Genomic DNA, 16580 nt, shown 5'->3' with positions numbered 1-16580 from the left:
AAGATTCATTTTCCTTAAAGTAAAAACGCTTAAACTCAGGTTAAGTAATTTTTAGTTCTTTTCGTCAAAATAAGCACATATGTAATTATGCTCTCAATTGTCATTAAAACCCTTTGCGGAAAAACGACGTTTAAAGTATGTTATATGTGTTTTATTTCCGAACTGTTTATATGTGTTCGTGTAATATAACACAAAAAGGAGACTATGGTGTCGTGTGTAACTTAGTGGTATAGAAGGGGGACGTTATTCATGGATACCTAGAACCTATTCTTAAAAACCAGCACAGTCGATCTCTTTAGTTACGTATTTTTACTAAAGTTAGTTTCTTACTTTTGACGCCACAATATACNGCTTTTTAAATGCCTTTTTGCCTGCCTATTTTTGCATTTTTTATTGCCTGAAATTCCGGGCTTTACTTATCACTTTCTTGGTATAAACAGGGAAAGTCATGGGTTTCGATATTGAACAAAATTTGTCATGATTTTAACTATCTTTTTTAAAGGCATGGATTTAGGTCGCCGAAAATTCTAATTTCCCTTCCCTAGTTTCATGGTGTTCCGAAAGTCTGAATTGGTAACAAAATCCCCACTCACAGTCATATTTTATTAAATTTTTTTATCGTGTTCTTTAAAAATTATGGCGTTCTTTCAAAAAATGAAAGAAGAAATATTTTTAGAGCGAATTATCTTTTAAACTTCTGTGATTTCAGAATTTTTTTTTATTTCATCAATTTAAAATTCAAGCTGAAGCATGCCAATCATTGGCGAATTTTTTTTTTTACTCCGAAATGAGAATAGAAAAATCAGAAGTACTTCTTTCTTTACTCTGCTTTAAAATCTACAGGGATGTGATTCTTTCACGGATTTCCGCAGAATTTTTTTTTTTTTTGTTGCACAAATTAAAATATTTTATGAGTAATTTAATTTTCCGCGGAACGAAAGTATTGTCCTTATTCCTCCCTCTGAAGTTTCTCTAAAAATCATTTCCTCGGGATAAAACTGGATGACCTTTATACGGGGATGAGAGTTTTTCGCTCGAATTTTAATAAATATCCCGTTTTCTTTATAAAAAAAAAATTCAATCGTTGAAATAAAATAATTATTTACGATTTTCAAAGATAAACAGAAAATTCACACAACGTCCTAGCTGCTGACCTTTAATCTAGTAAATTTTTGTTTATTATGTCTAAAGAATACAAGCAAGCCTTTTAGAAATCCCAAGTCCAGATATCTCGATTCTTATTCACGCGATTTTAATATCGATTTTCGCATTTACCTGATTTGAAATTTACGCTATTTAAATATCGTACATTATGATTCTTATTTACGAGATTTAAAAATCCAATATCGCGATTTGTATTTATGCATTTTTAAAATCGCGATTTTATTATCAAACATGGATTTTCGTATTTACCTGATTTAAAAGTTGCGCATTGCGATTCTTTAAACATCGTACATTGCGATTCTTATTTACGAGATTTTAAAATTCAATATCGCGCTTTTAAAACCCTATGTAGCAATTCGTGTTCATGCGAGCTTAAAATCCAATGTCGTGATTCGTTTTTGCGGTTGTAATATTAAACATCGATCGTATTTATACGGGCTTTAAAAATTAGACATTGGGATTCGTATTCGCGCGAATTAAAAACTATGCATCGTGATTCGTATTTACATGATCTAAAAATTACGCATCATGATTTGTACTTCCGCATTTTTTAAATTCGTTATAGAGTTTCATATTCAAGTGATTTAAAAACCTCATATCGGGATTCATATTTTCTCAATTTAAAATCATGCATGTGATTCATATTCATACAGTTTTAAAATTAATCATCGGGATTTATAATCATATGGTTTGCAAGTTTAAAAATCTCACTTTTTTTTGTCAAATTTTTGTGTATATTTTTTCTTGGATTTTCTCTTTTTTTAGTTTCTGAATACTCATCCCTGAATCTATAAATATGAAGATGCAGAATATAACAGTTTTGGTTAAACCTATCATTTCAATAAATGTTATAATGCTTTTTTAAGTTTATTGTTGTGTTTTTGTCGTAGCAAATAGTAACTTTGTTAAGTCATGAAAAATTCTTAGAATTAGTCATGGATTTATAAATCTAAAATGTAGCAGATACCCTGTATAAAGTAAATTTTATTTAAAAACTTTTCTTAAAAGACAAATTAAGAAATTTAACAACAAAAAAACCACTCCGGGAAAAATTTTAATTGTGAGCCAACCAAATAAGTATTTAATGAGCATAGAATAGTATGATGAGTGAAAAGTCCTTCGAAGAATTTGTTATATGCCCCCCTCAACAATTGAGAATCTGTTAAAATTTCAGACAAATTTAGAAAATTTTCGTGAATTATCGTTTAAAAATCCTTAATGTTAAAAACAAGAAGGAGGTACAAATAATTAAACCTTTTGCCGGTATTTAGCATTGAAGGGAAAAAAATTCTTATAAGTGAAATTAAGAGATTTTTTGTGAATCCTAATTTAATTTCGTCCCCTAAATCAAGAAAAAATGTTTAGAAAATTTATAAACTTGGGGGAAGGAGCACACATCTCCCTTCTAATTGTTCATATTTTAAAACTTTCACCTCTCGTAAGTTATTCAAATAAAATTTCCCCTCATTGAAGCCAAATCATAAAATTATCGAGAAATAATAAATAAGGAGGCGTTTTCAGATATTGGTAGTTAATTGACAGAATTAAAATTCAGGTAGTCGTTTGAACTAAGAATCAGAAGTTTCGGTGTTCGGGCTGATTTTCAGGCAGAGTATTGAGAAAGGGAAAGTTTCATCTAATTATTTAACAAAACACACACTGCGATGATAATTTCTGGGGATGTAGAAACGTCAATGTTCCGGTTTCAATAACAAGTTTTTCTCATCAGGAAAAAAAAATTCTACCATCAACTTTTAGCTTCTTGTCCTTGAAAGAAAAAGCATTCACTGAGAAGCTTTTCAGCAAATAATCTTTTTTTTGGTAAAAATAGATAAATATCAAATTCAAATGATTTCTATTTGGTTTTTCTCTATTCTTTGTGGACTATCTTGTGCTTATGGTGAGTAAAAGTTTTCCAATTAAACCTTTTTAGCTAATCACGTATTTTTCTTTTCAAAATCATATTGTAAAGATAGGAACAACCAAGCAACGCAAACTATCGAAATCTATGTATTCATAGGATTAAAAGCTTTCAAACTGCTTTATTACTGCAGAATTGTTTGTACAAACGAACTGTGTATATTACTGCCGAAAATAGTGCCAAATTTCGGATATAGCTAAAGTTGCCCGAAAATTCCAAAAGCGCTATGTAGGGATGGAATATTTTATATATATATATTTTGCGTTTTATATATAAATATTAAGTTAGCCAGCGCACTTCCAGAACTTAAACGCTGGAAAAATTTCTTAACGGATATTTGAAAACTTGCTGATAGTACTTAATACTCTGAAAATAGAAATCCTTCACAGAGATTTTCTTACAGAATTTTTTATTATTATTGGAATGATGCATTTGTTTAGAAATTTTTCTACCAGTTTTTTAGTTTCGGATGGATGCTGGTCAGCTTATATATCGTAACGTAGACCTGAAACGTAGGTCGCAGGTCTTCTACTCCAAATTGGAAAGGGAGGGGCATTTTCTAGATTAATACGAAAGTGATGCGTTCAACTTTTTTCGTTATCAGGTTTGAAAAATATAGTTTTTAAAATTTTATTATTCTTTTTTTTATTTTAGTTTTATGCTTATTTTTTGTTGATAGATATTTTCAGCTAAATCGTAATTTCGTAGGACGGAAAATTCTTCTTGCAATGTCATGAAGCATAGAACTTCATTTCATATTTTAATATAGTACTTATAATCTTCACTTATGACACCCCAAGAGAACAGATGGATTAATTTTGTTCTATAAGTTATATCTTAAATGTGCTAATTAATTAAGATTAAATTAAGAAATCAGGAGCAAAAACAATCTTTCTTTAGATTAACATACTTTTTTAATGGGGGGGGGATTCAAATCTTTGACAATTTAAATATGCTTCTCTTAGTTAAGGTAAGAGTGCAGACGAAGCTTTGAGCCTCAAAAATCTCATTTTTTGCGAATTTCCCCACATTTTTTATGCCAATCGAAACAATTTCGCTCTTAATTATAAAATAAGTTTAATGAAAGAAACTATTTGTAAAAAATAATTGCTAATAATTATTAATTATTTTGTTTCATAATGGTAAACTCAAGTTATATGAATGTTTACAGCATTTTAAACTTTAAAAATGCAAAATTTAAACGAAATTGGTCGAATATTTACAGAGTTATCAAATTTTAAAAAGTCATCTGCTTAAAAAAGAAAATTAAAAAAATTTGAGGACTATTTATCGTTTTTTTCTTCTTTTTTTTTTTCTATATTATTGTCATTTGAAATTGCATACTTTCTTTCAAAATGATGTAAAAAATCTGTATACTTTGCTATTCAAAAACTTTTCGACTATTATTTAATAAAACAATTATAAAAAAATACATTTTACATGGAATTATAATTTAGATAACCAAATTTTATAATCGTGTGCAACAGTGGCGTATCCAAAAATTACTTTTGTAGGGTGCATATTGCTATTGCCATGAAAGATGCGGTTTCTTTAGATTAGAGATATCATTTGATGATAAAAACTTTAAAAATAAAATACACCATATCGATCTAATTTCTCCTATTTGAAATAGCACAAGAAGAAGAAATATTATTTCAAAAACAAAATACACAAGCAAAGACAATTTACAAGAAATAATACCATGTAAACCAAAATTTTGCTTGGGTCATGAATCCAAATCCTCTTTCCCTTAATGAAAAAAAAAATTATACTGAACTTTTTAGTGTGCTTGATGGATAATTTTATTGAAATATATATATGTTTAACGCATAAATAGAACGAGTATTGCAAGATTACCTGAGATGGAACTACACTCACATGAATCCAAGTTGTACCGGAGCTGGTGGAAGTGTAAATCCTTGCATGGACATAAGAGTTTGTGATTTTGCTGCTGCGTCCATAGCTCTAGGTGGTTGGCCAACTCTGTGTGGATGGGTTGGAGATAATGTGCCCAGAGTTTGCTGTGGTGTACCATTGGTCTTTGGAGAAACCTTGATGAAAAAGATCGACGAAGAAAACGCAAGAAAAAGAGGTACTATTTAACTTTCTATTTAAAAGTTAAAAGTGCTACTGAAGCAGGGCTCGAAAAACAGCCCGTCCTCGACGGTCAAAAATTCTCCGCGGACAACGAATTTCTCGAATCCGACGTCCGCGCGGACGGCCATTTTCCCGTTAATGTTCGTGATACATTTTCAATTTTTGTTATCTTACAAAGAGTCTTGTAAGTTACAAGGCAGCAAAATGACCCACAATACAGCAACATACTGCTCATATATTGATGTTTTCTCTGTCTGGGAGTATTGCAGCGGTTGAAAGGGGCTTTACAGCAATAAACTTACAAAAAAACACAATACGTACTGGTCTTAAACAAGAAGCTTTAAAAGCAATTATGAACATCTACCTGAATGGAAAACCCCTTTCAGATTTCTGTTCAGAAACCTCTGTAAATCATTGGCTTGATTGTGGAACTGGCAAACGTCATATTTGATTCATTTAAAAAACGCAGTACCCTCGGATAACTTGACATTCCAGATAACTTGACCCTTGTCATTTAAATTATTTCATAAAAGAAATACTAGGTTACTATTAATATTAGTATAACCTAGTATTTTTTTTTATTACTGTATAATGTAATCCTAGTGACGACTAATTCATTGTGCAATTTATATGAATGTTTGTAATAAATAGGAGAAAATTATATTTTTATTTATTTCGAAGCGACGGGTTAGTTTCAACGGAGGACGGGTGCATTGTTGGACAAGCCGTCCTCGGGGACGGGTAAAATTTCTGAGTTTTTTCGAGCCCTGTACTGAAGTCATCCGCAAAGCTTATATTTTGTATAATTAAAAGCAAACGTGCTTTGTTAAATTTGTGTTCTTAGTGAACACACTTAGTTCAGAATTACTTATTTTTAATCACATCATGTATTTCGATTAGATCCAAATCAAAATAGCTTAAAATTTGAAAAACTGATTATCTTTTTTTTTTTCTTTCCCCGAAAGACTATTTATTCTTTCCTAAAAATGATACAAAAATGTTTAGTTTTCAGACAATCCTTTGTTAATTGGATGTGTTTTCATTTTTGAGGCCTGCATCTGTTCAAAAATGATTTGGTGTTGCTATAAAAAGAAGGTTGTTGCCCCTGCTAAGTTAAATGGAGAATTATGGTGACAAACAGAAAAAATTAAATCCTACAAGAATCTAAGGAAATCTAGAGATGGAATAACGGTTTTCTGCTCATCTAATCTTACTGCCCCATTTTAGAGAAGAAAAAAAAATATATGTGTATTTAAGAAAACACATTTTAGAGCCTTGCTTTAGCAAAAAAAAGACAAAATCAATCGAAGTTTTTATTTTAATTTTGGATTTTGATCCACGCTACAGGTAGAGCCGAATATTGCAATATGCATGCACATAGACTTTAATTATCTTTTGTTAGTACATTTATTTTTTGAAAAAAATTCTTCGAAATTTTGCGACTACAAAATAGTTTTTTTTTTTTTATATTTCATTGATAAAATTTTGTACTACTATAATAAATACTTCTAGACTAGAAAACCGCTGTTTTATCAAAAATTAGTTATTTTTCACATAATGACATAGCTTGATTGAAAAGACACGAAGTAAAGCTCTTATTATACTGTATTGGCCAAATTATTATATTAGTTTCATTATTTTACGAAGTATATCAATATTTTTTTAGCATGTTTTATTCACTTTCTCTGACATTTTAGTACTTTAGAACCATTTTAGTACTTCGAAGTACACCCTGTTGCCTAACTTGAAACTTCGCTTCGATCAGAGCAGAGCCGTCTTAAAATTAAACACACAGAAGAAATTGTAAAACATTTTTATGAAATAAATTATTAAAGTTCTAAAACTATAATTCTTTACCCTCATCATCCAAGATAATACCAATTAATTTACCATTGTTTTAATATGCAATATTTTATTTTACAAATCAAAATTAGAAATCGATAAAGAATATATAAATGGAAATTATTTAAAACAAGTATGTACAATCTATATGATTCTCAGGTCACGAAATAAAGTGACTTTTATCTGTTTTACATAGTATTTATAACACGCTGGAATCATCACTGCATATAACTAACACAAGACCAGCTGAAACATGCATCGCAATGAGTGAGCTTAGAGCTATCACTATCAATACAGAGCTATCACTATCATTATAAGGTCACTATCAGTACCGAGACCCTATCTTCTACTGCAAACTCCTTTCGAGGGGCCCTGCTTCGATGCGGCTCATTTAGTATGTTTTCATTTGCAATCTTTGTTTTATATTTTTACAGAAAATTAATGCAAGAGAAAATTTAAGAAAACAGTGCAATGAACTTTCTTTTTTTAAATTCCAGTATAGTCCAATTTTAATCTTTTTCAGAATGTGGAACAGTTATTCACTCCCCCGGACTATCAGAAACAGAAAACAAATTTTTCGAGATTAAAAACAGTTTACCACCTTTGGATAAAAGTAATCCAAACAAATTCGATCCACCGCTTGGTAAGAGGCATTATTATAACTAAACTATTTGTTCCAATAAATATTTAGAATAATATGAGTTGTTTTGATGTACTAAGCAAATGAAAATGTTTTCTATCTTATTACATACCTGCCAACTTTTACGCATTTGGGTGTAAAATTTTATTTTTATATTTAAAGTGGTAGTAAAATGTATACTTTCTATAGATTCCTCGCATTTATAAACTTAATTTATAATCTTTTTGTCAACCACTATTTTTTAAAAAATTAAGCATATATAATAAGATGTAATACTGTTCTGCTTAAGCTTTTTCAAAATACAGCGTATGTTTCTGCCTAAAATTGTAATTAAAATTTCATTTTACTACCACTGGGGAAAAACCTCCTCGAAAGGATTAAAAGTTGGCAGGTATGTCATTATTTGGAAGTGAATTATTGATTGTGTGCAACGATTTTAATTATCTATGCATATGTACGAAATTGTTTTTGATATTAAAAAAAAAAAAATTTATGAAGCTGCTATTACAGACCTCAAAGATTCAAAAGGCCCATCAGTTTTACCTGTTGGCGGTGTTTCATCTAGACAAGGGGATTTCCCATGGATGGTAAGTTAGAGTTCAATTTTCGCCCTAACTCAAACTTTTTTGTAGTTTAAAGATTTATTTTTGAAAAAAAAAAATTATTTTGAAGAAATAAATTGCTAAGTAAATCTAGATATTTTAGATAAGTAGATAAAAATAAAGATTTCCGTTCCCTTTCTTTTTAAGAAAGACAAATCTACTTCATGGCTTATCCTTAAGGATGACAGTCGCCGATAACCTTCTAGGGCAGCTCTAGTGCTATATTAGCTAACAAAATGAAATCTTAACATGGGTTTTGGACTAGATTTCTAGATCATCATAAAATCAGGGTTAATGACAAAAGTGAAAAACTGATCTCAAAAGTGAAGAACGGTTATCAGCATAGGCGTAGTGTCTGGGGTGGGGCACAGGTGGTACGTGCCCTCCCTATAATTATTTTAAACTTAAAATATTTTTTATAGTTACTTCTTTCTTAAATCCCCCAATAGCTTTTTTTAATGTAATAGTTCAAAATCCTTATATCAAAAATTTTTGATAATTTATATATATTTTAGCGAAACAATTTTATGATTATCACTTTCATGTAGACTTTCTTAAAAGCCATTAAAGAATTTTTTTTAAAGTCGTCAAAATTCGAACTCAATGGAACAAAATTTAAGAATAATGAAACTATTTTTCAATGAAACATAATTTAATTAATATATTTTTTTAGATTTTTCAATGTAGTTAGCTACTATTTTAGTTTAGTTTATGCACAACATAATGTTTTTAGTTGTAATAATTATTTGACAACACTCATTATAGTCTAAAGATTTTTAGTACCGTTTTGATTAATTAGGAGACTCAGCACTAACCAAAGTGTAATCACACAACATCTTTCGATCATCTCTGTTTTCTCATTAGTCTTAAAAGAAGATAACTTTATTTTTTAAAGAAAGGATCATTTGTTTAAAAAATATATAATAACTATAGTTTTGTGTAAGAACATTTTGTTAACATGTTAATAGCCACAAAGTGGACTTGGATTTACACATTACTCGGATTTGCAAAATATTCAACTAAACTTTAATGGAAAAAATACTTAGAAATACATTACGTATTACACGATAAGAAGAAATAAGTGTAAATTAATTTTACCTGGTCAATATAATATACCGATAACATAAAGGATTTGGACAAAAATATGGAACACTTCTATACTAACTCTACATAAACAATTTTTCTATTAGCTGGAAATGTTTTGCATAGCAAAACTGTTGGCACAATTAGAAAGATCATGCTTGATACCCATAGACTCTAACCCATGCCCATGATCCGTCTACCACTGAGGATATTTTACGTCAGCACTGTGGTTGGTGCAACCCGGATGCGGAATTCCTATCGGCCAGCCATCGCTGGGATCGAACGCGGGTCACCTCATTGGAAGGCGAACGCTCTATCCCCTGTGACATTTTTTGTTGGAATCTTTATGTTTTCTGTTTCAGATCTTTCCTCATTCACGTCTGTTGAGTTTTGAGAATAGGCGCTTATTTTTGTGGGCTCGAGGCATTGCGAGTATAGGATTTAAGTAATCACCCGCGACTGCATATAATTCCGCTCTATTCTGTTATCAAATTATACAAATATACATTATACACAATTTAAATTTAAAAGCTTCTAAGAGTTAAACACGTCAGACAAAAATTTAATTCATGCTATCTTTTACGATATATAGAAAAATTATTAAAAAGAGGTTATAGTTCCGTTCCATTATACAATCTTTGCCATGACTTGGCGACATATATAAATAAATAAGTAGAACATTCGTTCATGGAAAAGACACAACTATATGACGTTGCAAGAGCATTGTAATTAATTGGACAACTAAAAATGGCTGGTCTTATGCTGACATGCTCTTAACAAATCAAAGGCGAGACAAAGAATTTTTACTTTTGATTCGCCGTAGAAGAAAATCGTCTGCAGGACACAATATTTATTATTCTTCCATCAGTTTCTTAAAATGCGAAATATTTATTATGATTTTTAGGTGTCATTTTTAATAATTCTTATTACTAGTTGATGAATTATTTTGTTAATAAGAAAGCAAGCAAAAGGGAGGCTGTGCAACGTCGTTTCAAAAAGCTCAGTAGCAAAGTAACATGAGCTCGTTCTTTTTCATTTTTTAATTTGCAACTGAGTATAAAAAGAAGTTACAAACTTCTTCTTCTCAATTTGGTTAACTGGAAATTTGCATGGGTATAAAGAACATCATTTTTAAAAAACTAAAAGCCTCTTTCAAATTGGGCCAACAGTTTTGCCTTGTAAAATCTTCCGAAACATTTGCTACTAAAAGAAAGATTGTTTACGTAGAGTTAGCTTAGAAGTGTTTCCATATTTTTGTGTTCAAATCCTGTGCATTATATAGCAATTCAAATCGGAAACTGTCTTCCTCTCTCCCGAGATTTTGAGACAAATTTTAGGATTCATATCCGGTAACATCTAACGTCTCTTTAGCTCTTTTTTTTTAAATTTTTATTTATTAACCTTGTTTGTTGCTTTTGAAATCAACTCAAGTGTAAACTTATAAAATGAAGATCTCGAGAGAGATAACTAAGGTTTTCTTCAATAATGGGTAAATAGTCATTAAACATTAAAATTACTGTCTGTCTAAGCTAAGAACTCCTCCCGCCACAAAGTCTGAGGCCTTCTGGTGCTATGGAAAGAAGAATGGCGCATTTTAGGGAGGGTAGCTTTACTCGAGGAGTAACATAATAGACTGAAGAAAAAGATTCCCTTTCTCAAGCCGACCCGAAACCACTCCAAAACATTGTCCCCGCACCCCTACTTGAAATAGTCAAACCTCGTTACCATAGTCACCGCCACAGGTCCAGACGAATGTCTGGAGGAGTTCTTATTTTAGACAAACTATACGCCACTGTGCGTGTGTATAAATTAACAAATATCTTTTAGTTAATTTATCAAATCTCCCTTAATTTTTGGAACACCTGATAGATGAAACATACAATACGGTGATAGGAAATGATGAAGCAAATACTTATTATTATTAGATGGGACAAAGAATGCCCGATTTCTTTCCGGTATATATATTCATCGTTTAGTATTTCTATTTCTTTACTTTAAGTTATGCAATTATAGGTATCTATTCGTAAAGCTGGTGTGCACTGGTGCGGCGGAAGCTTAATAGATCGTAATCATATTCTTTCTGCTGCTCATTGCTTTGTATCAGGAAGGTAAGATGTCGTCAATAACGTTCTTTATTTTCCTAAAATTTCAAAATAATGTACTTAGTATAATCTTTATAAATATCTACTTGTTGTTGTTGTCGTAGGCCATTAAGGCAAGGGGTGCAATTGTTCTTGTCTTCCAGTATCGCCATTTATAGCTAAGAATTCGACTTCTGCAACGCCTCTTTATAGAGCGGACCCATTAATACATCCACAGATCGTGATTTTGACGTGAATTAGGGAACTATCAATCTCCAATTCAGTCCCACCAGAGGCATAGTTAGTTATGGAAGCATGGAGGATTTCGTGACTCGACATATTTAGCGTGCACCAGTCACCATTTACTCCACGGGGAGTCTTCGGCTGGCTGGATTCGAACTCCCGTTCTCACGAAAATGAGACCAGCGCCCTGCCAACCAGGTTATTCCGCATCCCGGCTATCGACGTGTGTAATATAATACAAAGATATACGTCTAGAAATAGTTTTCTTTATGTTTAGTGTGATTCATATTGGTTATTTTTTTTATTTATTATTATTATTTTGCTTGGTTATAAAATACATTTAACAGTATTTCCTTTCGCCTATAAGGGAGAAACCAGATCCTACTATGTACATGGTGCATGTTGGCAACATTCATATCGATAAAGGACAACCATATGCTGTAAAGAAAATTGTGGTTCATGAAGGCTATATTCCAGGGAAATTTTATAACGATATTGCTATTCTGACTTTGCACGAAGAACTGCTGCATCCGATGATTGCACACATTTGCCTGCCCTCTCCTCGAATAACTTCCATGAGTTTAGTTGGAAAAAATACAACTTTATTGGGTTGGGGAGATGCTACATTTGGTAAGTAGTCGGCTTTAAATGAGTACATATATATATACTTTTAGATTAAAAATAATCCTTGAAAAAAAATTTTTATTCACCTCTTGAAGCATGTTAGATGACGTTCCTTTTGCGATTTAATTAGCGCATTGAAAAGTTGATTCTTGACATCATGTTTGTGATACTTCTTTAGGAGCTTCCTACTAAATATACGGCAATGTTTTATGAAATTCTGTGAATGTTTAAGATAAATAACTCTTTATAAGCGAATGTTGGATAATCAATTTTCGAAAAATTTTCTTTGTTTTCTGTCTAAGATTGCAAAGAGTATTAAAAAACTGTAAAATTGCTATTGAAAAAAAATAATTAAGATGAGATATTTCTGTAAGATTAACAAAATACTGATATCAGTTTATTAAAATATAAGGATGTTGTATTGTTATATAACAGCTGAAATTCCTTTTTTGAATTTAATACCTTATTTTCAGGAACTGATTAACGGGAAAAAATTCGAGGCAGGTTTGAATTTTTTGAAACTGTTTTTTTTCCCTCTTCTTCTGTCTCGTGTTCCCGAAATTGCATTATTCTTTAACAATTCTTCGTAAAAAATGCATGGCGCCTGAATAAGAACACAGAAAGAAAAAGAAAAGAGAGTGCTGGTAAGGGCGGAATAAATGTCTCGATAAAATTTTTTTGTACAAGTTATGAAATTTAAATTTTAGATTAAAAATTTGTCGGAATATAAATTTTTGATTCTCGGAAGTCCGCGAATCAACGGTTTTAAGATTCGCCGAATTCCACGAAGAATCATATGCCTGTTAAGGTAGAAAACATTAAGCACTTCACAAAGCCAGAGATTAAAAAAAATGTGAAACAGGTGACAAAATATTATTTTACGATGCAAAATCGAGTTCACTCACTAAGTTTTGAAAAGAAGTTTTAAAGTGGGTGCTACACCGATGTGTGCCATCAAATCCCTGTCCAATTTCCCAGAGGTTTCATGCATCCCAAAAAAGAAAAAAAAAAATCTTTTGGGAACAGATCTAGTGAACGATGTGGCCACGAGATAGTTTGAATTTTACCATATGATATGATTCTAGCTTGTTATCATGCTTCTGATCTTTTCTTAAAGTCCACTTTTGAACAATAGTTCTGAATCACCCCATAGGTATCTACCCTAAACCCTATTAATACAATACATATATAGGTATCCAATGCAGGTACTGTTGTAATAAGATTTTCGCGATCTCTTCGATACGGAATAATATCCCAGATAGTAAAATAAGGTTTATTTTCACTCAGCAAAAAACTTTTAATGTAAACCTAAAAGTGTTTTTATGCGGTTTACGTGTAAACCTTCTAACCTTTAAACGAGATCTGCTCATTCTACACACATTACCCTAATCCAAAACATTGGAGAACAACCGTCTATATAAAAACCTGAAAATTGAGGTTGTCTTAGGGTTTTCAAGCGTGAAAAAATCCTTGAATAAAGCTAGTCTTAAGGAGATAATAATCTTAAATCTAGGTAATTATGTTTCTTTTCGCAACATCTTGTATGCTCAGCTACCCAAAGTGACAATCCTTTTTAGAAAAGCTTTAAAAAATAATTTTTATTCCTTTTATAATGAAAGGTTCGAAACTGCAATATTTTTGCTGTATTGAAAAAAGCTTTATTCTCACGAAAATTTTTGTACTAAAAAGTACAAAAATTTTCGTGAGAATAAAATGAAAATTAAGACACAACGTTGCCATAAGGTTACATGCTTTCTGGGTATTATACTTATAAAAATATGTCTATTCAATTAGTTATATTCTTTTTGAAAACGGACTTATCATAAAAATTACATTCTCATTTCGGTTTTTTTCAGGTGGCAGAGGTACTTCTGTTTTGCACATAGTGGAAGGATTACCAGTAGTATCAAATGAAGAATGCCAAAAAAGATACAAATCAAAGATTGTCAATGTCCTACCGCATGGAATAACTGATGAGTTTATTTGTGCAGGATTGCCAGAAGGTGGAAAGGATGCTTGTCAGGTAACAATTTTTGTAGTGAACTTTATCTTTAAATTTTCTATACTTATTACGAAATTAATATTCCAAAAACGGAAATTTAATCATTAAAACTTTCATTCTGCATAACAGTAAGTATTTGTTATGCAAGACGATGTATATATATCTTAATTTTCTTCGTTAATCTCTTTTTCTTAAATTATTTTTGTCCTTATGTTAATCATGTAAATATATGTATAAAACTAAAATCCCAGACTTGATGAAATTCTGGATCACATTTTTATTAAATGCAGAATTTTTTTTTATCAGGAAAAAAAAGGCTTTTCATTTAAAATTTACATATAGGAAATACTTTTACAATACGAAATAATTTTTGGTATAAACGCATATTTTTAATTAACTCAAAATAAATGTAATTTCATTGTAATGACATAATGGACAACATACGTCTTTTGCTGTTTATGACATCAGTTAATTAAAAGACGCATCGCTGGTTCAAAGTTAAAACGACACTTTTGCACTCACTTCTCATTCAAATAACGTGAGTGCAGAAGTGTCTTTTTAACTTATAATAGACATCAGTTTTTTTTAAAATTATAAATTAAAATAAAACATCAGCGAACGGTACCGTTATCTGTATTGCTAATTAATTACTTCGCTTATAACACTCCAGTATGGGAAAAAATTGTGAATATTGCCCAGCTTTCGTGAGTAGTCCATGGTTAAAAAGGCTAGAAATATTTATTTTGAACCTCATTGCTCGTCAGTTTTAAGGCAAACCTTTTGCCATAAAAATAACTAATTCTTTTTGACATTTTTGTTTGGCAAAACTGGAGTTCAGCGATAAGTGAGGCACTATGAAATTAGCTACATAGTATTTGTGAAAGAATAATAAACCCAATTTGAAATATCTATCCATTGGTATCTGTCGTAGGCTAGTTGGAAAACCCTGCACTTTGAAAACTGCTGATACGCACAGCTAGCAGTCATTGGCTAATAAGAAAATCTAGCTCTTTGAAAACTGCCAAGTTCACTGTATTTAGAATTTTTCTCAGCCTACGGGATTTATACTATAGGACAAGCATTTGAGAAGTTCAAATATATGGGACTTTCGGGCAGTAAATAAAATCGCCTAACTGCAATTAACATTTTCAAATAATATAACAAGATTTTATTTTTAGAGCGATTCCGGGGGACCATTGATGCTTAAAGATAACGACAAAAACCTACGAGACTTTCATCCAAGTATACCATACTCCTTGGTCGGTATAGTTTCTTCTGGATACAGCTGTGGTGAGCCCGGTTATCCAGGAATTTACACCAGAGTTTCGAGCTTCATTGACTGGATTAAGAACAAAACATAACTTAAAAACGTAATAAATTTTTTTAAAAAGATTGATTGAATTCAGTTTGTATACATATTTTTAAAACACATAATTCTTAGATTTTAGCTGAACTTCAATTATCCGCAGCAAACGTAAAAGCTTACTCCAAAATTGTTCTACAGAACGAAACGAAGATCACGGAAGATTTTTCGTAAGCGTTGATACGCTCTGCTTAGAAAATATAAATTTGCCCCCACTAAATTTTAACTTTACAAAGTTCGAAAATAGATGGCACTGCTGCCTGAAAAAAAAAACTAAGTCTATTGCAAATGAAATTTTCGAAAACATCTGTTCTCGAAAAGCGGCTCACGTGATGATAAATATTTCTTTTCTTAAAATTAATTTAATAAATAAACCATACATTTTTGAAACATCAAATCGGTAATTAAATGTAACTGATTATAACTAATTTTATGAAAAAGTGCAAGGGGGGTATTGCGACCTGTTAACCTAAGCAACAGTGCAAGATCCCTTGTAACATTTGAACTGCCCCCAAACCCAAATAAGCCATCAATAACTACTGAATTCTTATTTATAATAAAAGTATAGGTCGCTTAATTATATTGTGGTGTATGAAAGGAGTATCCTTTTGTCGTGCAGGATAGGTGACTGGGACTAGAAGCTGCTGGTGGGGAATCGAATTAACTCAATAGAACTATTCGTTTTGAAACTAAAATCACGAGGGTTTTACATCTACTATGAATTCGAAACTATCTGTTCTAGCAACATTATCTTGATTTTACTGGGTTTAGAGCAGTGTTTCCCAACCTTTTTTGTGCCATGCCCCACTCAAGCCTTTCTAAAATTCTTATGTCCTCCTTGTTCACCTAAGAAACTTAAATGATAGGTTTCAGTGAGAAATCTCTAGTAAATTGTTGACGAAACACAGTAAGTAAAAT

At 31.2% G+C, this 16580-nt stretch overlaps 1 protein-coding gene across 2 annotated transcripts; it reads left to right on the top strand.

Annotated features, from left to right (window-relative positions):
- Positions 1–2846: 2846 nt before the first annotated feature.
- Positions 2847–15692, top strand: LOC107444230 (trypsin-1). 2 transcript variants are annotated; one of them, XM_043048523.2, is made up of 8 exons: positions 2847–3064; positions 4923–5177; positions 7548–7667; positions 8175–8251; positions 11363–11457; positions 12041–12303; positions 14154–14320; positions 15478–15692. In XM_043048523.2, exons 1-8 carry the CDS (start codon positions 3013–3015, stop codon positions 15658–15660), a joined length of 1212 nt encoding a protein of 403 aa, XP_042904457.1. In that variant the 5' UTR covers positions 2847–3012; the 3' UTR covers positions 15661–15692. The 2 variants fall into 2 exon arrangements, with proteins under 2 accessions (XP_042904457.1, XP_042904456.1); XM_043048522.2 differs by having other exon boundaries at positions 2907–3064; positions 8163–8251.
- Positions 15693–16580: the final 888 nt, after the last annotated feature.

Source organism: Parasteatoda tepidariorum, chromosome 4 (assembly GCF_043381705.1).
Source record: "Parasteatoda tepidariorum isolate YZ-2023 chromosome 4, CAS_Ptep_4.0, whole genome shotgun sequence".
Classification (NCBI taxonomy): domain Eukaryota; kingdom Metazoa; phylum Arthropoda; class Arachnida; order Araneae; family Theridiidae; genus Parasteatoda; species Parasteatoda tepidariorum.
This window is presented reverse-complemented; position numbering and strand designations above follow the sequence as displayed.

Coding starts and splice junctions, on each gene's coding strand:
- LOC107444230 (XM_043048522.2), top strand. CDS start 3,013: ATGATTTCTATTTGGTTTTTCTCTATTCTTTGTGGACTATCTTGTGCT. Junction 5,178..7,547: donor AGAAAACGCAAGAAAAAGAG/GTACTATTTAAC, acceptor AATCTTTTTCAG/AATGTGGAACAGTTATTCAC. Junction 7,668..8,162: donor CAAATTCGATCCACCGCTTG/GTAAGAGGCATT, acceptor AAATTTATGAAG/CTGCTATTACAGACCTCAAA.